The sequence below is a fragment of the Leuresthes tenuis genome, unplaced genomic scaffold (genome assembly GCF_036924035.1).
Source record: "Leuresthes tenuis unplaced genomic scaffold, fLeuTen1.0.hap1 SCAF_19, whole genome shotgun sequence".
NCBI lineage: Eukaryota > Metazoa > Chordata > Actinopteri > Atheriniformes > Atherinopsidae > Leuresthes > Leuresthes tenuis.
In genome coordinates, this window is record NW_027325373.1 from 10,190,563 (window position 1) to 10,215,904 (window position 25,342).

A 25,342-nucleotide genomic window follows, 5' to 3' on the forward strand; every position below is an offset into this window, starting at 1 on the left:
GTCAAACGGAGTAAAACACAAATCACGACAAGAGTCACAAAGAAGCATTGCTTTTGTTGGTTTATTATAACATGCAGTTCCATGTGCTGTAGTTTGCCTTTGTCATAAATCTATCTCCCAGTGCAATACAGAAGCAATCTGCTGCTCGGCCGAGCTCCCTGTGGGTCAGTGTAATACAGCTGAACGAGCCAGAAAATGCACAGAAGAATCAATCAGTTTCATCTATTAGTAATAGCACATAAATCATCATCACTATAGGTTAGACTCTACTCCAGTCCTGCATTACCACAAAGTAAGTAAAAGGGAAACCTTTCACAATGAGATATTTCCAAGGAAATAAATGGAATACGTAACAGTATTATTCAATTTGGGGACATTTTAGACATACTGTCTCTTAAGGATTGTGTTCTCCTTGTTCTGAAACATTACACGACTGCCCCAACAGTTTAAACATTTAAATATATCAGTTTGAACAGGTTGTAGAAATGAGCGTTAATACTATAAGTCCATCTAATGATGGTGCCAGACTGTATACAATGACGGATGTGTACCATCTCTTAAAAGTTTCATTTACATTTCAATCGAACAATAGATTTGCAAATAAAATGTCTAATACAGACATGAATAGTCAAAAAACATCAGTTCATCATGTTTCACGATCAACAAACAAGCTTTTTTTTCTCCATATACTATAGAATAATGAGTCACTTTTTTGTCTAGTGAAAAAGTTTCCCCCGAACTCTCAAATTCGAAACAAAGAAGCAGAATAAGAATAGAAGGAGAAGGAAAAATACCACAACAACAACCAAATGTGGTCATAACAGTAATAGTGATATAATAATATAACCTCTGACAAACAATAATCAAATCGTCATGAGCAAGCAATTAAAATGCTGCAAGCAAACTTCAGCACTTGACGTGGCCACACAGTGGGCATGTGCAGAACTCTTACAGCGCTGGGTGTGTTGTATCACAACTACAGAATCAATAATACTCCTCCGCCATCACAAGAGGGACTATATTGCATGCACGACGCAGGATGCAGGGAGGACGGTGGGGAGGGGTACCCGCTGGCACCCGCTGGCAGTGATGGGGGTGGAAATCAGTGCAGCGCAGTTAGCCACTACAACAGTGCTCCACAGACACTTAAATAACCACTTTCAAAACAATACTGTTTTTACATACAGTCCAGTATGTGCCCAGCCCTTTGTCATGACACAAATAGCACAGCCAATATCGATTGCTATGAGGCAAAAGGAAACACTGGCAAGGTAAACATTGGCAAATAATACAATCAGTGCTAATGCTTCTAACCCATTTATACGAGCGAAAGGGCCTGCAAACTGGCAGGTGAAATTCAGATAAATACTTCCACTGAAGACTCAAAGATATGAGTACAGAGGAAAAAAAACAACAAAAAAACACAAAGTAGCCGAGGAAATGAGGTCTTCCCTGAGCGATTCACACAGACAAGGATTTAGCCTCCTCTAATGGAGAACAGCAGAATTGCAAGAGAGAAGTGTCTCACTTCTCACCTTGACTGAGCCCATCCCTCCTCACACAGTTTACATGTAGGGAATATGAAAAGCTTTAGGAAAATTACTGGGACTGATTGTACTGTACACAACATGGCACTTAACTTTACATGACTTCAAAGGTGAAGTTGTAAACAGAAGCAGAGTGACAGTAGGTAGCCGGGCTTATTCAATAACCGGGTGCAGCCAGATCACCTGCGCCAGCCCTTACCTGTTATGGTCAGAAATGAGTATCTTCAAAACAGCGCTCTCACATTAAATCACAATGAATCTCTTCCTGCTTTTCTGAACAGCCAGGTGGAAACAGTCACAAGACCATTCACTTGTTTACTTTTAAAGGTTAAGGACAGCATATCTCTAATGGTAGCTGAGGCAGGAGGGATATAATAAAAGTTTAAACAGCCCGGCTGTATGGTGGTCAGCCACGCTAAACGAAACTGCAGAGGAGTAGACTTTGGAGGATCACGACGCACTGATGACAGCAAGCAAGCACGCCATCAGATGCAAAGAAAACAACAAAAATCCTGATACAAAATACACAACTTCACAGAAGTTAGCAACGCTTCAAAGGAAAAAAAACAACAATCAACCAAAACTTCTAAAAAAATCCCAAAAAAAATTAGCATGAAGAAACATGAGAGGTGGCGTCACTCCCTGTCGTCGGCTTCACCTTCAAACACCAAGATCGAGCGGTGAATGTCGAGTTCACAGCAACATAAACGGGACTGGACTGGAAAGCACGTAAGGCTTACAAAATGTCATTTCCAGCGTTCCTTTTTTTGAGATTCACATCTATGCGTCCAACAACACCACAGAAAGTAGATGAGAGTCGGGCTTAAGACAACACCAAGGAGAGAAAGGCCACTGTGTTGCATGTCTGTGTCAGTTGTGTGTGAATAACAGCTCGTGTTCTCTGTGTCGTCCGAGCATGTGAGACAGTGCACTTACAGTCAGGAGGAAAAGATGCCAGTTACCACCACAGGGACACAAAGACGGAACAAACGTCTTTTACACCGTGTTTGTAACTGTTAAATTAGCCCCACCTGCTGCTGAAAAAAAAACAATTCTCCACCCAAGATTAACCGCTTTTTTTCCAACTATGCAGAAAGAACGATCCAACAGCAGATGTTAAATGTTTTCCAATGTGGATTTTTAAAAAAACAACTACAAAAAAAAAACAAACATGAGACTTAAAGTGGCTTCCGCTGAACATGTGACCGCCAGACCAATGATCATTCATTAATTTGTTTACGACGGTGTCATTGTATCCTGTGATCCCATGACTGTCAAGAGGAATTTGGAGCTCAAATAAAAAAAAGAGCACATGACACACGAAAGACAAGAGGCCTGTTTCATGATCAACACGTGAAAGACCTGTTTACCGTTCTGGGCTTCTTTTATTCTCCCAGAACGATCTTTTAAGTGTCACTATAACCTGTCGTGAGCTTGTAATCTCAGTTTGTAAGGAAATACTTGAGGCGGCTCAACAGGTGAAAAGAAACTAATAAAAACTTCCTTGCCAAGAAACCTTCCCAGGTGGTGACTTGCATGAAGAAAATGATTTAAGTCCACGATCGGGTTTAAAAACAGCAAATAAAGAATAATTTAGCTAAATTTGCCCCCACTCGGATACATATTTTGTTAACAATGGATCATTTTAGGCTCCAAAACACTACAACTGAGTCTGTTGGAGGACCTCTGGAGTGGAGATTTCTGGCTCAACAAGAGCTAAAACACTTTTGTTATGAAATTAAGTATGTGCTAATTTGCATGGATGGCAGATCAGACGACTAAAAATGTCTCTGCCTGTAGGGCCTCACCTTAAACAGGAACTCCGGTATTTTTAAACCTAGACCTTATTTCTGGCATGAAATACGTTCATCTACTCACTGAGAACAATTTGGTGAAAGTCGGCGTCCTTCAGAAGCTATTTAGATAACTCGCGATCCATATAACGGAGTGAACGGGGCTAAGACGATGCAGCCTCTAAATAAGGCATTAACTGTCTTTATTTCACCAATACTTTAAGACGAATGATTGAACGAACGTGTGCTATAGCTCTGTTAGCACATAGCTGCTGTTATGTGGCTACTTGCAGCTATAGGAGAGCTAACGGAGGGAATTCTACACACACCTCTACTGGGACCACTAAGTACATAAAGTCAGTTCTAGGAGCACGGAACTAAGCTCCTGTTGTGATGTGAGACTGGAGAAATAAATATAGGAAAATATAAGATCAAAGACATCCTGTGAGGATGCATAGCGGTGTGATGGTTAACACTGTCGCCTCACAGCAACAAGGTTCCCACTCTGAATCCCGATTGGTAACCTCTCTGTGTAGAGTTTGAATGTTCTCCCCTGTGCATGTGCAGGTTCTCTTCGGGTACTCTGGCTTCCACAGTTCAAAAACATGCATGTCAGGTTAATTGGTGATTCTAAATTGACTCTAGGAGTGAGGGTGCATTGCTGTTTAACTCCTGTGCTGGGCCTGTGATGGTCTGGTTATCATGTCCAGGGTGTACCATCCCCCTCTCTCTGGGATAGGCTCCCCCCCCCCCCCCGTCACCCTGAATGTGTATGAATTAATGATATCCTGTGAGTGAATCAAAAAAAGGCCAAACAGAAGGCATTTCCCCCTTCATATTGTTACCCATGAGCTTTAGCCATGTTTTTTAAAAAAAGCTTGCCGAACATTCTCTGAAGCGACTTACTGTGAACTCTCCAATCCTGCCCCTAAATGTAACGAGGTTTAAAACAGCAAAAACTGACTAGTTTGGCATCTACTCACACATGAACATCACCACTTACAGGCAGTACAGGGTGCTTTCTCTTGCCCCTTGCAGTGTGACAGACTGCTGACCTATATCTCTGCAAACTGAATGATATTCCCTTTAACCACAGTTGACCTGTGGGCAGATGACGGATCTGTTTCACTGTAGGTCAGAATTTATATCGCCTTAGCTTCCATTGAGCAGCATTTCAGGTGTTTCAGGACAAGCCCTGGTGGAGGCATCGCCGAGTCGAGGCGGTCCGGCCCGCAGCACCAGCTTCCCGATGCCAAGGCCTCCAGAGACCAGCCCACCTGGAGACAGAGACTTCCTGCAAGATCAAAAAAGAGAAAGGATGAAAGGATTAAGAGAGTTGTGCACGCCAAGCATGTGTAGATCGTTTGCAAATAGGGCAACCCTTTAAATGGTTACCATGGTAATTCACCTAAAGGCCATCTTTTTCAGTAGGTGGGCATCTATCTTTTCTGTCATAAGACCTTCTGTTTGGGGGTGCTCCTCTGCAGGGGATGGGAGGAGGTGGGAAGCATCCTGAGACTGTGAGGTGGCCAGATCTAAAGAATCCTGTGAGGCAAAGATGTTTCAGAGATTTGATTGGACCTCAGTGTATTACATTTAGACTGTGATTGAGCACTAAGATTCTTCCAATGGCAGTGATGGTTGGGTTCAACTGAAAGCTTCAAAAGAGGAACGGGACCAACCTGAGACTTGATATCCTGGTGGTCTGAATCCTCCATGTCCAGAGCGCGCAGTTCAAGCTCGATGTCTCGATCTGGGTCTGGCTCACTCTCAGCCCGGTCTCGATTATGGCTGAAGGCAGTCCGATGAGCTTGCAGCTCAGACACAATTTTCTCTCCACTGCTAATTGAAGTTCGACGACCGTGCAGCTCTGATCCACAAAGGTGCTCACTGTAACGTACAAATACAAGTGGATGTTTTAATAAAACAAAGTACAGTCGTGCCTCCTTTCGCGACTGTCATATTCTCAGTAAAACAAGTGTGGCATCTGTAGAAAGATGACAATGGAATATTGTGTGTTGATGAGCTTCTAAGTAGAAATAAAAAAATGGAGATCTAAATAGTTAATCTGCACAACGGAGAATGCCAAATCGCCTGAAAATGACGTTGACGGGGTCCGATAGCGCAGACGCTGCGAAACAAAAAAGACAGCTGTTAACTTAAGCTCCAGATGCTCCCAATGGCAGATTGTCAGCTTGGCCCCTTTGGCATAAAGAAAAGTTCATCTGCTGAAACCGATTTCACAGTATCCAGTTAGAAATTGTATGCCGTACCTCTCAGGGAAACTGGAGTGGCTCGAAGAGTCTGATCCTCTGGAGCTCCACCTGTAGTCCCTGTGATCCAGGTGGGGGTTGTAATCTGTAGGAATGGAAGAAAAGGGAGTAAAAAGAAAAAAAAGCTTAGCTTTATGGGCAGATAAAGGCCATACATATAACAGTATAGACAGGCATATCTTTTTTGCATTGAGATTTAAAAAAAAAGAAACACATGTTTAAATAAAAAATTCTCATAAAAGATCAAGATGAACCACAACAGTAAGAAATGGTGTCAGAATCAAGCACTTAAAGACAGGCTTATTGATTTTTAAGCAATTCATGAGGTGATGTGATCTATCTATCTATATAACTTATTTTCTACAACTTTGCTCTCTTTTCTCCTGTGTCCCTGTGACCATTCCTCGCTTTTTCCAACACCTCCTCTGTACCTGTCCTTACCTTTAAAGTTGATGGGTGTGGTGCTGGCGCTGCCCTGGCAGGCTGTGGCTTGGACAGGGTCGGTGGTGTGGTAGCCCGTGCGAGATGCCCTTGAGATGGCACCCCACTTCGAGATAATGGGCCCCTCACTAAAGGGAATGATTGGGTCCTCATCTTTTAAGCGCCGGTAGTGATCCAACGAATGCAGCCATCGTTTCCCACTATTGCCACCACCTCCACTTTCGTTACTGTCCAACTCCTGCGTGTATCGAAGTTTAAAAGATAATTTGTCTCTGGATGTGTGAGCATTATCGCCTGCTTGCAGGTGTGTGAGGGGTCTCACCGGGCGCTCCGAGCACGAGTGAGCTGTGGTGTGGGTGTGAGTTTCAGGCTCAAAGGGGCTGAGGCACGGCCCGATGGTACCGCAGGACCACGGAGAGTAGTGCGCCAAGCTTTCCTCACCTCTGAACCTGCATCCCGCACACTGACCTCCGCTGTTTTCCACAGGCTGAAAAGAGAGACATTCAAAAAGCACAGAAACACATCACTTTTGGAGACTTTTGGTGTTATTCCATGGAACAGTATGATGCAGCGGTTTGACTCTGCCCGGCTCCACCAGGATTTGTTTTGCATTCCCGTGACAGTGGGCGCTTTTATTAGCTGTAAATCGCTTTAATCCAAAACTATTATGAGTCAGGGAATCTAGATTATTGCACAGTTAACGACAGGCTTTTAGTTCAGAAGGGTTTGACTACCTTTCGGGAAAGATAAAGACAGTGCTACAGAGCTCAGCTCCTGTCAGCAGAGAGACATAAATCAATCAATGTTATTAAAAAGGTTCATGTATTCATTAGTCAGGCACACAGTACGCTATCCCAGCGCACAAATGAGATATCCATGATCTCATTTGTAAATTGTAAGCCAGACTTTCAGACAGCTTCGTGGGATAAGGATGCATGTCGTGTGTGTGTTCCTGTAGAAAGATGTTTATGCTGACAAGTGGTGATTTTATCTGACCAATCAACACCCTGGAGTGTTTCCTCATCACCGTATAGTATCAGCTCAGTTTGTCTGGACCCTCAGATGAGGTAGAACCAAAAAGAGTATCAGATAGTACCAGTTATGTAACTAACTATGTTAAGTAAAGTCAATTAAATAGATAATCTATGGCATCTACACAGTAATATGTATGTGTGCTGTTTATATGTATCGAAGTTGTGACAGAACAGCAGCCTGTGTGTATGTGTGACTTTTAATCTAAAAATGTACACACATCTGATACATTCAACAAACTGATACAACACAATGCATATCATGTCCTTACTTATACTGCGCAGTAAACCAGGGGTTTAAATCTGCATGGTGACTCTCGAGGAGGAGGCTACAGCAGTTTGGGAAACAGCGACGCCTATAGCACAAAAAAACCTCAGAGGCATGCAAGAAAAAGTGTCTGACGCTCCACAACAAAAATAGAAACTTGGCATTAATAGGAATGCCCTCAATGGAGCGAGCTAACACGGATGGCTTTCCCCCGTTGGAAGAGCTAAAAGAAGAGAGTGGAAAGGAGGATGAACCACACGTCACACTTCACTGCTTCTGGTTAGGTTGGAATTTGCTCTTTGTGTTTATCATATTTTCAGGAATTCTGTTCCATTTTCTGATACATTTACATCTTTTTGCATCTTAGGGCAACTCTACACTCTGTGAAAATGTCTCTGTATTTTAACATTTTTCAATAGTATGCCTCAGCACGTGATAAGAGTGTTAGTATAATTACTTTCCCTTCCAAAGAGGGGAGACGGTAGCACCACGCTCGAGATTTGATTTGCTCAAATGAATTAATCATGAAGATCTCTGGATAAAAAAACGAATAACCACTCTTCTTGTACATTCTTGCTTATTCGTGTAAGGTAGAAGCTTCAAAATTAAACTGAGTCTTGTTAATTGGACCTTAAAAAGTTGTGGTTATACTTAGTAAGCTACTTAACAGAGTCTGTTATCACAAAAACCCAAGTGATGTGCTGTCAAACAAAGCTTTACTCAACTGACCGCCTGAGTCACTCAGTGTGGCTACCTGCGGGCCATCGGATCGGATTAATGGCTAAATTACAATAAGATTGAGTTATTCAGCTCATGTAGACAGCTTAATCTGACAAGAAATCGAATCAGATCGAATTAAGACCCCGAGATAACTCAATCCAACTGCCCACTGAACGTGCCTGGAGACGACAGTGGATCGGATCGAGCGTTCTGCACATGCTCGAGATTTTTTCCCGCGATCGTCAACCTGAAGTCAAAGGAGACGATATTACTGTTGTCGCTGCCGTCAGAAAGAAACAAACAACGCGTTTGTGCCATAACCAGCTCATCACAAAAGTAGAGGGACGTAGCTTCATTTTGCTCTTCATTCGCCATCTTTCTCGGATGCCTTAGTTTTTTTGTTGTTGGTGGTGGTGAAGACGTCAACAGGAAGTGGCTCTATTAGCGACAGTTGAAATGGGTACAGCGCCACCTATCGTACTGCAGTATTGCTTGCTTTGTGCCAGTGATTCAATTCATTCACCGCCATACAACAAAGGATAATTACCCTTGATCAGATAAGGAGCACAACCCAACTATAGCTATAATCGAGTTAATCTCATCATGTAAACCCACTGATTGCTTGGTAAAGTTTTTCCTCTCCCGTTCTCTCTCTCTCTCTCTCTCTCTCTCTCACACACACCTACACACTCTACAATTGTGCATTGCTATGATATTTTCTTCCACAGTTGCTAAGCAACTATCTCCCACCTAAATAGCATTGTTCACGGCAGAAGTCTAAGCTTTTAGGATACGATTTAAACACAACATTATTAAAAGTGGTAAAGTTTGGTGTTGTTGACTTAAATTAGCTGCAGTGACACTATAAATAAACCGGTTATAATGGCCTGACAGTGCAAATTATCATGCCTGTAAATACCCGTAACGATGCTTTGTGTGAGCGTGATATGTTGCCTTGGTTATTTGCTTTCTACCTCTGTTTGAAAGTCAATGGTGAAGATGGGGGAAGACTGGGAGGGCCTGCTGGCATTGTGATGGTGATGATGACTAGCCCACTGCTCCTGCTTCCTTCTGAACAGATCCTCATAGCCGAGAGGAACACGTCCGTAGTCCTGAAGGAGCAGCACCCAAGTGAGAGAAACAGAATGAAAAGACGAGAGAAAAGATAAATATATTCGCATAATTATCGTGACGTCATATTTCAACACACTGACAGTTTAGGGACGATGTGGTGCACAGATCTGACTCAAACCAGGTACACATCGGTATGATTTCATAGCTGTCAGTTTCATCTTTAAATGCACTTTTTATTTGGTCTTGGTCTACACAGGAAGACAGGTACAGATGCATGTTCTCCACAAAGTTTGAAACACTACACTAACGGGGGAACACTACACTGTTCTGCATCCTCTCAGTTCATATCTCAGAGAAATCCTCTTCTTGGAGCAAGCTTATAGTAAGCTTAAAGTTGCAAGTTGCACTGACCTATTTTCAATGCTAATGCTAAGTTGCCTTTGTTATTCCCCTCTTATTTGAACAACTATTTGCAGAAGTTTGCCGTGCAGTACAGCTCATACAAGTCACCACAGATTTTGTAGCCTTACACAGCACTGTACTGTAGAAGATTTACTGTGAAAGTTACATGATGATGTGAGGAGGAGAAAAGTGAGTGGGAGAAGCAGAGACATAAATGGGTGAGAAGTGGGAGGACCAGAGAGGAGGCTGAAGCTTCATACTGCAGCTCTGAGACTGGAAGGGAAGGTAGAGGTGAGTTGATACGTGGGTGCAAAAACAGAAAACAATATAAGGAAAAGCTGCAGAGGAGAAATGAGCAATAAATCTGTTCAGTGTCAGTCAGACCACCATCAGTTAATATAGATGGTGTCATTGAATGGGGTGCGTGCCTAGAAAACAAGTTAAAGAAAAGGAAGAAAGACTTGATGCTTTAAAATGTTAATGACTGTTGATTTCAAAGAGAGCCTGTGGGTCGTAGCTTTATCTGTCTGAATAAAAGAGAGATGCACATAGAGCAGGAATCACACGGTATGTGGCTAACAGAAAATCTTTCCCACAAAAGAAATCAATCCAGAGTATTCTCCTTGGTCACGGTGGATGATGCGCATCATTTCACCTACCCTGTGTAGCCCTGCACGGTGTTCAGCTCCTGAACAGTAGTTGCTATCTAGAGAGTTGAATCTCTCCCTGAGTGGAGGCTGGTAGACAGAGGAATGCAGCACCTCTGGAGGCAGTGAGTTACTCCTGGCATCCTCTCTGTGGTACAGCTGTAACAGTAAAGGTCACCATCAATTAAGTTGCAGAAAGACCAAGTGATATAGTAGAATCATAATTAACAAAAATTACCTGAGGCCTCCAAACTCTCCTGCTGTCATAGAGGGGAGCGTAAACACCATGAGCCGGACCCAGGGGCCCATACTGAGGCTGCCCCGGGTGAGGATGGAAGGCAGCAGCTCCCATCCGATCTCTTGGCGGGTGAGGCGGGTACCCCGAGGAAGAGGAAGAGGGCGGGTGTGAAGTCTGATGGTCGTTCAGGTAAGAAGACGACGAAGGGCCCATGGAAGGCGGTAAAGAGGATTCTGGGACGTTGGAGGATCGCAGGAAGCGAGCCATACAAGGTTTGTGAGAGGGATGAAGAGTAGACGGATAGTAGGAACCTGCTGCAGAGGAAAAGCAAATCACTTTCACTCCTTCAAGACGACAGTAGTGTAGTTTAAAGTCCAAAATTATTCTAAAAAATATCTCACAGGTTGGTGGATAGTGGGCAGTGTCATACGCAGGGTGGGTCTCCTGGTAGTACAGCTCTGATGCCTGAGAGGGATGTGGTGAGGGCAAAATGAACTGACCGTGTCTCGGGTGGGGAGCAGCACCATCAGCACGGCCAGCTGTGCACAAGGGAGACGATGCTGATGAGTGGCTGACTGGAGTCCTGGGAGGAGAGATGGGCTTCCTATGGAACAGACACAGAGGAAGAATGGACACAGGACTGGCTCTCAGGCTAAAGGCAAGGCAATTTTCTTTATATAGCATCATTCATACACAAGGCAATTCAATGTGCTTTACAAGAGAAATACAAGAGAAAAGTGGAAATCACAGGTATCACAGACTGTCTATATGCCAATCCACACATTTATCAATTTATAAATCTGGCTTTTCTCTGCAATTTTACCTGTAATTATTTACAGAAAAGAGCAGTGATTTTCTTGTTTTTTTAAAATAACCTTGATTTAATTGTTATCATGCATTCACTTTTGCGTATCAGGCCTGCAACACATTCAAAATATATAAGATGAGGCATTTAGGGCTGGAAATAAGGTAAGAAAAAAAAAGAAAAGGAAAAAAGACATGTGATGCCAACAGATGATTGCAAACATGATCTGTTAAAATGCCAACAAAAGAGGATGGACAATCACAAAAAGTGAAGGTGTAATCTTACTGCTCAGTTGAACCTGATGTAGTCCTGTTGGTGCCAGACAGCCTGCTGGACCCATTAGCCGCGCTGGTTCCATTTGCCACAGGTCTCTTCAGTTCCTCCATCATGTCCGCCCCTCTGGAGATCAGCGACGGGTGAGTCAGGCTGGGAACTCCTTCTGTCATGGCTGTGTTCTCTCCTGTGCTTTTGAGACCCTGCTCCACTCCTGCAGACACATCATTGTGCATACTGCCCTCCATGGTGAAGTTTTTATTCATAACACCCGGGGCTAGAGGGAAGGCACGACCCACACTGCCGCTCTTCTTGTTCCTCAGTCTGAATCTGTAGAAAGGAGGGGCCACAGCAGGAGAACGGAAAGACCTGCTCAAAAGAGTCTTGCAATTGGATATTTACGATACTTAATAAATGCAATATATCACTAACAAAATTAGCATCTTATTCAGCTTGAAGGCAGTGAAAATGCAGTGCATGTGAGTGCTCACTCACTTTTCCAGCTCATCTTGCGTGTGTGCAAATGTACAGTTGGTTCCTCGCGGACACCCACCCTGCTGACGAAGATCTCGGCACATGCTGGTCTTATACTTGCTGTTGGCCTGAGGCTGCAACATACATAAGACGATTTGCATATTAACTGTACCCTCCAGAACATCAAGAACGGAGTTTTGAATATGAGCTAATCTCCTGATTGGATGCAAATGATGCCACTGTGTCAAAATCCAACTGATGATAATAAAACTTCAAAACAAAAATCTAAAAAAATGTAATAAGAATTTCAAAAATGACTGAGCAACAAATTCACAATCAAACACAAAATGTGCATCATAAAAAACACAGCTGACACCACACAGAAGCCAGGTCTTGCACCTGGTAGTTTTACATTCAAACTCTTTTTGCTGTATATAATCATATTTGACAGGAATGGTTCATTTGTATTGTTTCTCAAACTATTCAAAATTCAGTGTTAACATTCACTTAATAATCAATAGCTATTAAACGGAGCACACAACCACTGAAGCTATGCTGTTTGTGATCAGGGATCATTTCATGTCCTGTAAACCATTTTTAATGCCACCACCAGGACAAAAGAGTTGTGCTGCAGGAAGGTGATTCACTGCAGTGCTGGTATGATTTAAAGATAACAACTACTCCTTTGTAATCTGACTATTTATTCGCAAAAATCTGATCCATCGGTGTACCTGTGGAGTGTCGTGGCTCTTCTTGCTAAAGTTCTGAATGAATTCCACCAGTCCGTGAACCACCTGCTTTACAGCCAGCATTACACTTTCCAGCTCTTCCCATGATGGTGTGGGAGCATCTGCAAAAAGATCAACAGCATCAGGTGGAAATTCTCAGCAAGGTGTTTTATTACTGAGACAAACCTGGAATTTAGTGCGTAGCTCTCTGAAAATTCTTCTGGAACTACAAAGATCTCTATCTCGAGGTTAAAACTTGAGAATTGCTGTGGGGGACATGCAGATCTGCTCCATGTGTCATGACTATCCATCTCTTGTTTGAGTAGTTATATTTATATGAAAGTCTCAAATGTCAAATTCTGGGTTTAGGCTTTGGTTATAGACCAAAACTATTAGGATCTTTGGTCGGAACCAAACTGGATGAAAAGTCATCCTGAAGGAAGTGTTTGAGGAAAGGTCAGGTGACCCACAAGTCTGCAGCTTGCAACCTTTGAGGTGAATCATTCACACAGTAACATTTCCCAGCATCTGTCAAAATAAACTAAAGCACCGGACAAATTGGCAGGCTGACATTCAGAAGCCCTCTTATCATGAAGCTGCAAAGTTAGTGCACCTGCAGGCTCAGCATCCCTATGACACCACGTATGGCGCCACAGACAAAACACCTACCTGTGTTAATGTGCGTTGTGCGGTTTCTAAACTGAGGCTGAGTAAAATGTGTGTAATGACTTGTGATAATGCCAGAGTCAGGTTTAATGGAGAGCCACAATATGGAATTAATTTCGGAGTGCTGAGTGGCTGTTTTAAATGTTAAACACTCATCGAACACCGTGTGCTCTGACAAATGCTTAAAACAAATTGTATTTGAGCTGTTAGACAGGGTGAAGTACCTGGGTTGTGGTCTATGTTGGCGAGGAGCTCGAGGTGTGGTCTAAGGCTTGTGAGGTTGGCAGGGTCACCTGTCCTCTGCAGGACGATTGTCAGCTCCTGAACGCTCTTTGCAAATGATTCGGGAGACTGCAACTGGAGCAGATAAAGAAAGTCAGTCTTTACTCTAAACTAGAGCAGTTAAAAGTATTCGTCCCACACTTCTGTTCTCTGTCGGCTTGTTAGAAATGTCCGAATGAGTCTAGCAGTGATAACGATAACGACACACATGTATGAATCCCAATGAAACCTTGTCAATGATGGACTGCATATGCGACTTGTGGACCAGGTCTCCATACAACAGAGAGGACCACTGCTCGGGTGAGATTCGAAGGCCCGCTTCCATGGCGATGTGGACGATCTGAGCGTCGTGCTCTCTCCTCAGAGCCTCGTACGTACGAAACTCCTCCTTCAGCTGCATCAGAGAGGAGTCTTCATCACGCTTCGTCACCTGGCAGCGAGGACAGATTATGGCAAAGAGGCCGGAACCAAGAGAGTGAGAGAAGTGGAAGAGAATGGAAAGACTTACGCTTTAGTCAGAGTTTTGTCCCATATCCAAACCAACAATCCCCTAAAATGTATTAATGGATTCACTTTTCAAATTAAAAAGTGTTTTAATTGTTTTTTTTTATAGTTTCTTATAGTTTATAGCAATTTTGTACCCACATGGAAATACCATCTAGTTCTAAAATACAGAAATGTAAATATGATACATGATTTTCTTTGGAGCAACTTCAAGCTATTTTTCCATACTCTGTGACTATTGAACTAGTTTTAACGGATTAATTAATGACATTTCTAAACAACTGTAACAGTTCGTGGACCTATATGTGGTGTCCTCAGACTTGCAAACTCAAGCTCAGATCACACAAAGGGACTATCCCCCTTATCAGAATCTGCCCTATGAGTAATCATCATAAGACACCAACACACTTCACTGGCCATCTACTACAAATGTGAAACACGTTTAGATTTCGCCAGCACTCAAGCTCCTGCTGCGCGTTTCCTTCTCTTCCAACCGGTGCGTTCATCTCTCTTTCTCTTTATCTCCGCGCTGTCTGTCTCTGCCCTGCCAGGCGGGACAGCGAGGGCAAATATAGACTGCGTTTACGTCACAGGCAGATAGCTGACATTTCTGCCCTGCCAGTGATGTCTGTCATCAGATAACAGGCCCAGAAATACACACATAAAACATGTCTCTGGAAGCAGCAGCAGGATTCAGTGGGGAGTGATAATATATGATAAGGCTGTCAGACTGGGTCATGCTAATCTAAAGATCACTCGAGAGCTGGAAAGGGATTTTCCCAAAGCTCATTCAATCACTTTGACTAATTCTAGGAAAATCGTTGTTTTTTCTTTTTTCTTTTAGTGACACTTTAAAGTTTGGTTTGTATCTTTCTAAGGGTTCACTGAATGGTTAAGTTTGCAGCTCACTCATGATGTCTGTACCTTGAAGCAGGAGGCCCTGTAGAGCAGCTGCACCACATGGCCTATGCTGGTTTTAGAGGCCTGGGGGAACCGGGCCTCGAGCTTCTGGACAACAAACAAAACCAACACCTTCCTGGACAGAGCTGAACCGTCCTCCAGAGCAAGCAGAACCAGCTTCAGTGCATCTTCTTGCATAGCTGAGGAGAAAGAGTCAATGGGAGATGAAGGCAAAGGGTGCAGATGACCGTGGAAAACAGAGAGAGTGACAGAGAGTCAAATGTTCAGCACGGACACATGAGTTTGTAAATCCACAGCAGCACCGCAAGAGTTAAAAAAAGGTGTCCTCAGATTTTTCAATGAACTCATTCTGTTATCATGAGAAAAAAATATTTCCCAGTCAGAATCTGCCCTATGAGTAATCATCACAGGACACCGGTTACCAGCACCAGCTCTCAGTTTGATGAGGAAACCAAAACATGTCTTGTGTTTTTTTAAATTTTTCTGTTTTTTAAATGTTTTGTGACACATAATCGTAATTTCTCAACCGCTGTTGTGTCTTGAGAAGTTTTGTGCTTTTCTTCGTCATGCTACTTTCAAATGTTTTCCGTTGTGTTTTGCTGTTGTGCTTCTTCAAATGAAATAGCTTTTTGTGCCACAGGGCCGCCGTGCAACAAGCCCACTGTAAGGTTTTGTAAGCTTCTACGAGGAAATGTGAGAGCAAAATGCTTTCCGTTCTAAAAAAAAAATGCTGCGAGAAGACGCTTTTGAAACCTGTTCTTGCAGCTGAGCCACATTGCTCTCGTACATTTCGGCAGTCTCAAAAGTTAGCCCAAACTTTTAACATGTCTTAAACGAGCGTTGACGTTTTAACACGCTGGGTTGTGACAGCGACAAGACAAAAATCGAAATGTTTAATCCTCATTTTCAAAGTGGATGATGTACTTATCTCTTAGTTCCCTCAAACAATGGGAAAGGTGCTCTGTGGGTCACGTACCAGGTCCCAGAAACTGGCAGCCACGGGCCCTCACCGCCGCCCAGAGGTTCGCAGAGAGCTGCTGGGGGTTTTGGTGCTGCAAGATGAGCTCAGTTACTGTGCGTTCCCCCAGAGACCGACACGCCCGCACCGCCCGCACGCGTCCCTCTTCCTCCACCAGCTGGCAGTTTACCAGCGTCACCAGCTTCCTCTGCATGGGCCGGCTGAGCACGCTTGGACTCAGGTTCGCCACGCCTGTAGGAAGTGACAGCGCTGGGGTTAAACTGTGCGTCTGCACAAAGTAGTCACAGTGATAACATTCCTTAATTTGATGGACCTCTGAACCAACTGCACTTGATGTACCCACAGAAATAGAGCAGTCTCAAGCAGCCATGCTGAGAGCTAATTTAGATTCAGAAGGCTCATCTTGCATCTAAACTCCCACATTCCCACAGAATTCACACTTTTTGTTTTTCAGGCTTTTTAAGAGACCAGACGATACCAAGTGTGAACCATCCAAACAATGTCTTTAGCCAAAAAGAATCATGACAGTTGCAGTGACTCAACTAGAACTGGCTGAACTGATTTCATTAATATTAACCTTTCTGTTAACACATAGAGGTTCATTTTCCTGAATACCATAAACGTACAAAACCTTCCAGTGTCAGGAGATGTGTGAGGGTAAGCATGCCAAGTTAAGCAGGCAGCTCAACTGCAGCCCCTGCACACTGAATGGGAAAAGTGTACCATCGTTCTGTGCAGTACCTTTTGCGCCGCTGATAGGTTTCAGGTAGAGAGCCAGCTCTTCTACACAAACCCTGCAGACCTCGTAGTGCTCAACCTCCGCTGCACTGCTCAGGCTAACCGACTGAACATCTGGGACCTAGCGTCGTCGACAAACACCAAAGACACGCAAAAAGAGGACAAAGTTTAAAGTTTGAACCAACAGTCTCCAGATGGCTCATTTCAGTACTCTCTGGCTGCCTCACCTGAGCCCCGACCAGCTGCAACAGGGCGCAGTTGACCGGCAGCAGGTCGATGTCGGTGCTGATCGGCGTCTGATCAAAGGGACAAGCCTTGCGGTGCAGTTTGTGGAGGCAGGTCTTACACACCGTGTGGGAGCATCCCAGACTGATGGGCTGGTGGCCGCTGCTGTCAAACTCATTGTAGCAGATGGGACAGGACAGAAATTCTGTCCACTGGGCCGCCTGCACTGGCATCCTACCACCACGCCGCTGAGGGAGGCGTCGCCGAGCTTAGGGGGAATGCATTCCTCGGCAACAGCAGCTGCTCGCCAGAGCCAAGGGTGACTGTAAGGGACAAGGCAGAATGATGCACCAGGTGTTTAATTCAAATGGCTGTTGAGGCAGTGAATGAAAAGTTATCTCATGCATGATCTGGTCACACTCTCCACTTGTCATCTGACATCAAAAATCTTTTCTTTGTTTTTTTTGGGTTGCTATTACACATCATCAAGTGGACAATTACACTGTTATCTGCCTTAGAATTGAAATGCCTTTCATGCAAATGAGTGCAGTCTGTATCTACACGATGCAGACACTCCCTTATATGACGCATGTGCGTTATGCTCCGCAAATGAAGCAGCAGCCGTAACTTTATTACTCTTTAAGCTCTGTTAAGTACAACAAGCAGTGAACTAAGAACACGGGCCACACTGAGCCTCTCTTTCCATTAAACTCATAAATCTATTCAATCAGATGTGAGCAATAAAAGTGCCCAAGCGCTTAAAAAGAAAAGGTAGTTGGCAATGTCCCAACTCATGCTGCATTAAAAGGCAGATCGTCATTGTGATTTATGTCTAGGTCTACATTTCAATCATTCAATTACAACCGTAACAACAAGCCAGTGAAACAGAACAAAAGTAAACTGCATTACGACAGCGCTTTTTTTTTGTTTTAAGGGAAAATTAATCTACACAGTAAAAAATCTTGTTGGAACACATACGGTACGTAATACTAAAGACAATTACCTGCAGGAGAGCCCAAAAATAAATCTCTGTGATTGAGTACTGAGAAATAGTGACAGAGATCAGTGGCGCCGAGTCATCCCAACTTCCACATTGCTCTTTCAAACACACCTTCGCTTATTTTATGAAGGCTGAGCTCATGTCGAATCACAATAACTCTTTTCAAGAGCAAATCAGCTCGCAGACAACAGATGAACCCAGACAAAAAAAAACCCGGGCAGAGCAGAATAACAGCAGTTTCCTGTTTCAGAGAAAGTTTGTCAGACATATTCTGTGTTTATCTCAGCTGTTCCAAAACAACTTTTACAACAGACTCCTTTTCAACCTCTGAGAGTGTGTGTGAAAGAGGGTTTACAGCGTTGTACTGACCTGGACCTCATAAAAACAAAGCGAGACAAACAGGATGAAGCACACCAGCGACATGCGAACGCTGTCGCAGTGATGCTGGGAAAAAACACAATTACTCCTGCGTGATTACTGACAAATGTGCATCTTCTGCCAGATGACAGTTCAATTTTCATAAAGCCAGTTGTTTATTTCAAAATACAAGCTGGACACATGATTTACAACACATCAAAAGCACTCTATCACAGCACATGACATCATCAAAATAAACATTAACAGCATGAACACAGAACTGTACTATTGATTAATAAAAAAAAATGCTACTGTTACAACCTAATAGTGATACTAATACATTAATATATTAGTTGTACCCGCTTTATGCAGCTGAAACCTCTCCCAGCTTACATTTAGCTATGGGTTACACCATGAGCAGGTCACTTGTCCATCACAAGGCTAACACAACCAGTATAGAATCACCAGCAGACCTGAACGCGTGTCTTTGGACTTTTGAAGCTGGAGCACCCGAAGAGAACCAACACACAGGGAAAACATTGAAAAATACCCTCCACACAGCAAGGAGCCAGTCAGCCAGCAGGTTAAGACTTGTTGCTCACACAAAACACCAACCACAACACTTCCATGACAGCCCCAGGTCGAATCAACAAAAACAAGACGCAGCATGGAACTAAAGCAACGATTCTATCTGCGGTGCTCTCAGAAACGAGTCGCTTCCATACAAATCTTCCACTTTTGGACATGACTTAAAACACTGCGAGAGAGAAGAAACGCCCCCTCTTATATAACAGCATCTAGTGCAGTTGGATCCCGACCCCCTGCACAGCATTTCAACCCATTAATAAAAGCAAAGCAATTCATCAAACAGACACATCATCCTTCGGGCTCCAGAATGCTAAATCTTTTTAGGACTGTGCGAGCAGACAGTGGGCACCTGTTGCTCTCTGAGTTTGTCACGACAGCTGGTCCCCTGACAGAGCAGGTGCCATAACAAACGAAACACAGTCTTCTCAAACGCTTCAAGAGACGTGCAGGAATGACAAAAGAAGTGGAAATCAGAGAGTAACGCACACGAATAACTGGTCCCACAAGGCGAGACCAGAGTCTACTTTTTTTGCATTGTATGTCTGTGTTAGTCGATAAAAATAAAATAAAAACACATGCACTTAGAAATAAGAGCAGTCTGCGCTTGAAAATCAACATTTCATAAAAAATTTAACTATTTAAAAAATGCTAGCAAAGAAAGTCCGTAAACGGATAGCTAACCTTGCGCATGACGCACCCGTTGCATTTGCAGCTTTAAATAACGACTACGCAACAAACGTCAACACAAAAAAAAGAATATTTTCGTTTATAGTCTTCATATATTATTCCGTGTTCCGGGTATGAAGCCAGGCGTATACGCACCTTCCAAGCTGTTCGCACTTCGCGATACCAGCGCTGGCTCCTCGGCCTCGTGGACAGCTCCGCTCTATCCTCGCGCGTCATATTTCCTTCCGCGAGGAGCCCAAAATTAACATCGACCACAGCCATTGTAGCCCACAAACTGCTGAACCCACAGTCTGAGGAAGAGTGAGGTAACACTCATGTGATCAAACAGGTCAGGGGGTGCTTTTCAGGAGAAGTGGGTGGGGATTTTTACCTCGGCGCGTGAGCCGGATGAAACTCTTTCTGTGCGTGTTGGCAGTGGTACAAACTATCTGGGGGGAGGCGAGTAACTCTCAAGCGTGATTCTCAGGCTGCTGTCACGTCGACAGACACCTGTTGCTTCTGTGCAGCTGCTGCGCCCTGATTTTATGGAGAGTCCAAAACAGAAGTCTGGCAGCTGCCGCGGAGCTCAGTGCGCGTCCGCCTCTCAGAACAGACATTGTTCCTGCGCACATTCTCTTACATTGCAAGGCGAGCACCAAATATCGTGATTTATCCCCAGAGTTCCCTTACTGGCATGAAGGGATCACTGCTTGCATGTAGGCAAGTGTGTCACATGCACATGGGTGCGCGCGCACACACACACACACACAGAAAGCCCCCCCTAGTCATGACTACTTTAGGTCTTGTGACAAAACAAGTAGGCGTGCTTTATTATAGCAGACCACAACTTCCTCATCAAGGGAAAACTGCAGGCTGTGACATTTCAGAGTAAATCAAGAATGATTTAGCCAATTAAATGTGAGAAGAAAAACGTAGTTTACTTTGTTGGGATTGTTCAGAGAAAGTTTTGTTCAGCGGTTATTTGTTGCAGGGGTCTGCTGCACCCACTCCGCTGAGCGGTGGATGAGAAGTACATTGTGTCTTTACAGCCAACAGTTGGCTGGCTATCATCTGGCTGAGGATTGCAATGAATCCTAACTTATCCCCCCCTTCTGAGAGGGGGAGGGCATCTGGAGTTTCCTTTGGAATAGTTTTAAAAGGATACAAGACAGAAAGGTTTTCAGTGAGTGCTTTACACAATTTAGAAATAAGGATATTGACAGATCTTCTAATTGTGTTTTCCAGGGGAGGAAATATTTTTGAGAAGCATGAAGCATCTTTAACACAGCAGGCTGCGCACTTCAAAATCTTGCTGCCAGTTTCAGTCACTATATCTAGCTTAGTAGCTTTGTGTTCTTGGCATAGTGTTCCATTGAAATCATCCTCCTCGGCATGTTGAAAGGGAGGGTGGAGGCAAACAACACCGAGCAGCCAATGAAAATAAGGGTTTGAGTGTTTTTGCTGGGAACGTCTTGCCCTGTACATCACCTATGGGCAGTGTCTGGCCCCACAAAAAGGCAGTTTAAAATTTTAGAGTTTGTGATTATCTGGAAAGCCAGAAAGAAATGGTGACTCATCCTGCATTTGGGTTGCATCCAATGAAACACTAGCTTAAATATTTGTGGTCATGCCCTGTGACTGTAAATTCAAACAAAGACACCACCAGTGGATGATGACTCCTTGGACCTAATAAGGACAGAGTGCCCGTTTCAGGAGCGGGTGTGTAGCAAAAATGACCAAATAATTCAAATCGTTACATATAGTTAATCTGGTGCACTTGTGCATCAAAACAAATGGCTTCATCTGTATAAAATAGCTTCAACCTTTGCACAACCATGCACGTTTCTGCTCATTCTGCTCATTCATTTGGTTAAGGAAGGTGAGATTGCAGAAGCATAAACTTCCAACATTCCATTTTTGGCAACTGGATTGCTCATCTAGTGGTTCAGTCACTCACTCTGCATATCACAGAGTCGTTTCTGGCTGTGCTGTACCGTGGGATTTTTATCTTTGACTCCAGCTCAGTATTTCTGTGGACCCAGAGGAATGAGGTGGCACAGTTACCTCTACTGCACCCCCTGTAACTGCAGAGAGACACATCAGGGATGGTATACTGTGTGTGAAGAAGATGAGTGATGAATGAGTCCACGCTGTGTCGAGAGCAGAACATTTACATCTGAAGCCAAGTTGAATCCAAACAGTAAGTTTAGGGTCTCCTTGTGGAATAGTAGCTCAAGACGCACTCACACTTACACACACGCTCTGTCACGTGCAATCTGCAGTTTCCCACCCTGTTTCCCAAATACTGTCTGTCAAATACAGCAGGAAAATGTCAAAAGTTTGAAGTTCGGCACCAGCCAATAACATAAAAAGTGGGTCGTAGTGTGGCTCATCAAGTCATGCAAAAAAACAAAAAAAGTTGATAAGCGGATGCACTGCCACTGTCTGTGTGACCCCAGAATCACAACAAGCCATGTGGTATGAGCATGTTTGGAGCAGCATGCTCATAACCGTTTGTGCTATTATTGGGCTGATTCTGTTTCTACCACAAACAAAGATTTATGACACATAAATCTCACAAAATACTTCAGCAGAAAAACAAAAAAAAGGAAAGGCATTTAAGACAGTAATCATCAGTCTCATTCTGAACATTTTGATAACCAGCACATGCAGCTTTCAATTCTTTCCCATAATTACAATAAATTGATCCAAGGCATCCCCTCTACAAAGATAAAATATGGCCAGAGTTTTAAAGAAAACCCATTTGGAGAATTATCAGCACAGCCTGCTGAGAGCAGCAAAGTAAACCACAGCAGAAGTAAAACCTCACACCTACCACAATGCTAACCAAAACAATAAAAAAAACAAAACTGAACACTTCAAAATGTAAATGCTTGACTGTTTAAGCGTTCTCTCAAGCACAGAGACATGAATTTAGTCCGAAATTCAGTCAAACTCAGGGTGTGTATATGTGAACGCTTACTTTCTGTTTCGATGCTTAAGGAAGCAACTGGAATCAATGTCTGTAAACTACTGCAAGCGGGTGCACAGTGACAAGCAGGTTAAACTTTAATAGTTTGAAAGACTCAGCATGCACCAGAAAAATCTGACTTAAGACGCTCCAAGAACTCCAGGCACTCCTGCAACAAAACTCACATAACGTGCTGGCACAGGTGCCATTTGAATGTGCTTTTTGTGTGGCAGCACAAAGCCATAAAGGTACCGTTGTAGTTTTCCAATATTTGGATACTGTTATCTGTGAGCTCCGTGAGGACCATAGCAATTGTTTCATTGTGTCTGCTCACTTGTTTCTGAGTGTGCTGTGAAGGTTTGTGGGTTTGACTGATTAATTATTCATTATGCGTGTTATTCCATGTGTGTGTGTGTGGCTTGTGCCTGGATAAGAGGCAGGGCAACCACAAGCTGCTGATTTAAATGGCGTTTATGCAGCAGCATATGTCTATATGTGTCTGCAGTAACAGGAGAAACCAAGAGTTGTCCAGTCTGCCTCTTAATGTTGGAATATCAAGTTGTCTCCCGTTGCACATCAGCAGGTTACTTAGTAACCTCTGACATGGCAGGCTGCCACATGCTTTAACTTTATGATGACAGCGCTGCTTCTTAGACTGAAACCTGCAGTTAATGATAAGCAGCTCCTGAGCAGGGAAACTGGAGACACTTGGAGAGCAACAGGGATGTTACTCCGATCTCCGTGCTCGAGAGGAAGTGCCTAACAGTCTCCACCATTACAACGGTACATCTACAGATTCCTATTGCAAGCACTGAGTGCTTTCACTTCTTCTTGCAGTCCCTGCTTTCCACTTGCAGCTAACAAACAGCTATAGAGCCCACAAACTGCTTACGATTTTCCATCAGCTCCAGATTAAGATATTTTATGATGAGCCAATAGTAGAAGCATATCAGATCTGTAGCTGCTATAAGATCTTGAATATTTTCCACTGGGGAAGAAAGACACACTTAAACAGCCCTAAAGTGTGAAAGGCACTGCACTCACAAAATGAAACCTCAACCTGAGAAGCATGGAAAAGAAGCGTGCAGCTCTGGGTACTGTACCCACTGTAAGTCACTTACCTCACACTCTTTACAGGAGCACCAGGGTAAACATCTTCACACACACCCACATGAAAGCATCAAAATAAAACTAAAAAATCTTCATCAGTTGCAGAATAGCAGCAGCAGCAGCAGCAGATGGATGCCTCTAGAAACCAGATTATTGTGCCTCTGCATTTCAGCGCATTAGATACAGGTACTGTGGTCCAGTGTTGATCCCCCTGCTCCCCTTTACAACACGGTCACGGACACGACACTCAGGTACAGTGAGCCACACACCCTCAGCTTGACAAACCGAAGCAGAGGAGAGATGGTGGTATCGCTCCGCCGGTGATGATGGTGCCAGAGCTGCGCCTCAGACTCACCGCCGGGCTGCGCTGGCAGAGAGCTGCTGCAGCCGCACGGCTTCTCATCATGCGTGCTCCGCCCGATGTGCAGGTTTGTCTGCGGACCGACTGCTCAGCCGAAACGATGACGCGCGACTATCGGAGGGCACTATTTTAATGTTGCGAGCAAGGATAAAAAGATGTAAAGGGGCAAGCCGGAACAAGCCGCTTTTCGAGGCGTGGGCTGTCTGGTTTTAAAGAAACAGACCGAGAGGCAGCGCAGCGGCAGCTGAAGGGAGGATGCGCTTTGACAAGTGTGCCCGTGGGGAGGAAGTTCAACACAAAAACACACACCGCGCGCTTTTCTTCTTTTTTTTGTTGCTGTTTTCTTCTCAGTATTGTTCAGTGAAGAAGAAACGCGGAAGTACAAGCATGGTGTTACCCTGCCATCCTCAGTGAAGGCCTATGTTGCTGTATATTATGTATTTGGACTGAATATTCCATTTAAATAGCAGTTATGACCATTGAGGCATTCTATCTCTTCACCTCAACAGAATACAGTCACATGGTTATACATTTAAATACCTGACATTAACGGCTGGTTAACAAATGTCACCAGGGAGAGCACATGGATTAGACCTACTGTTGTAGTAGATAAAACCTCTGAGGCAGCTGGCATTCGTCAACTTATCAAGGCTGTAATCCAATTAATTAGATATAGCATTACCTTGCAGTTTATAACAGATTTAGCCTGGCATGACATTTGTATTATAGGTGCCCAGTGGCCACATAGGCCTTACACTGTCAAATACATCCATGCTGTGCGGTAATCATGTTTTCATCAGTGATCTGCTGCCCACTGCAAGATAGGCAGCCTATATATGAGGACACAATGTGATTCATATTCACCACCTGGTTCATACTGGACAGCTAATCTGAGCTGAAAATAAGTAATAACCTCTCTTTAACAGTCTTCATGTGCTTTGTGGCATGATGTGTGGCCAGATGGAGGGACACCAGGGCTGCATGAGAGTGTTTATTGTCAGCAACACAGAAGATCTTTCGTCATTTCACACCCCAAAATCTGCTTGTTAAGAAGATGTCATTTAAATCATGATAAAGCTATACTGTAGCAGGTGTAATTAACCGATACCAGCTGCACCTGCAAGGCACTGTTTTGTCTTTTTAGTTTCTTTCTGTATTTCGAATGACAATGAATCTTCATTGTATTCTTGTAAAGTTGCAATGCAACGTTTGCAGCTGTTCTGTCAGTAAATGACGACATATTTCCAGGATTTGCATTGT

At 43.7% G+C, this 25,342-nt stretch overlaps 2 protein-coding genes across 6 annotated transcripts in view; one reads left to right on the forward strand and one right to left on the reverse strand.

Annotated features, from left to right (window-relative positions):
• strbp (spermatid perinuclear RNA binding protein) overlaps positions 1-25,342 on the forward strand; it is a 175,055-nt gene that overhangs the window by 142,302 nt on the left and 7,411 nt on the right. The gene's annotated exons all lie outside the window — the stretch shown is intronic.
• rc3h2 (ring finger and CCCH-type domains 2) lies at positions 52-24,284 on the reverse strand. 5 transcript variants are annotated; one of them, XM_072371277.1, is made up of 20 exons: positions 23,733-24,284; positions 19,797-19,951; positions 17,032-17,352; positions 16,808-16,925; positions 16,064-16,297; positions 15,091-15,266; positions 13,892-14,092; positions 13,605-13,737; positions 12,718-12,836; positions 12,008-12,120; positions 11,525-11,842; positions 10,836-11,038; positions 10,435-10,748; positions 10,209-10,355; positions 9,048-9,185; positions 6,055-6,541; positions 5,614-5,698; positions 5,023-5,230; positions 4,749-4,885; positions 52-4,634 (listed from the first exon to the last, which is right to left on the reverse strand). In XM_072371277.1, exons 3-20 carry the CDS (start codon positions 17,260-17,262, stop codon positions 4,493-4,495), a joined length of 3,504 nt encoding a protein of 1,167 aa, XP_072227378.1. In that variant the 5' UTR covers positions 17,263-17,352; positions 19,797-19,951; positions 23,733-24,284; the 3' UTR covers positions 52-4,492. The 5 variants fall into 5 exon arrangements, with proteins under 5 accessions (XP_072227378.1, XP_072227381.1, XP_072227379.1 ...); XM_072371280.1 differs by lacking the exon at positions 23,733-24,284 and having other exon boundaries at positions 6,055-6,292; positions 6,377-6,541; positions 19,797-20,076; XM_072371278.1 differs by lacking the exon at positions 23,733-24,284 and adding an exon at positions 20,032-20,050.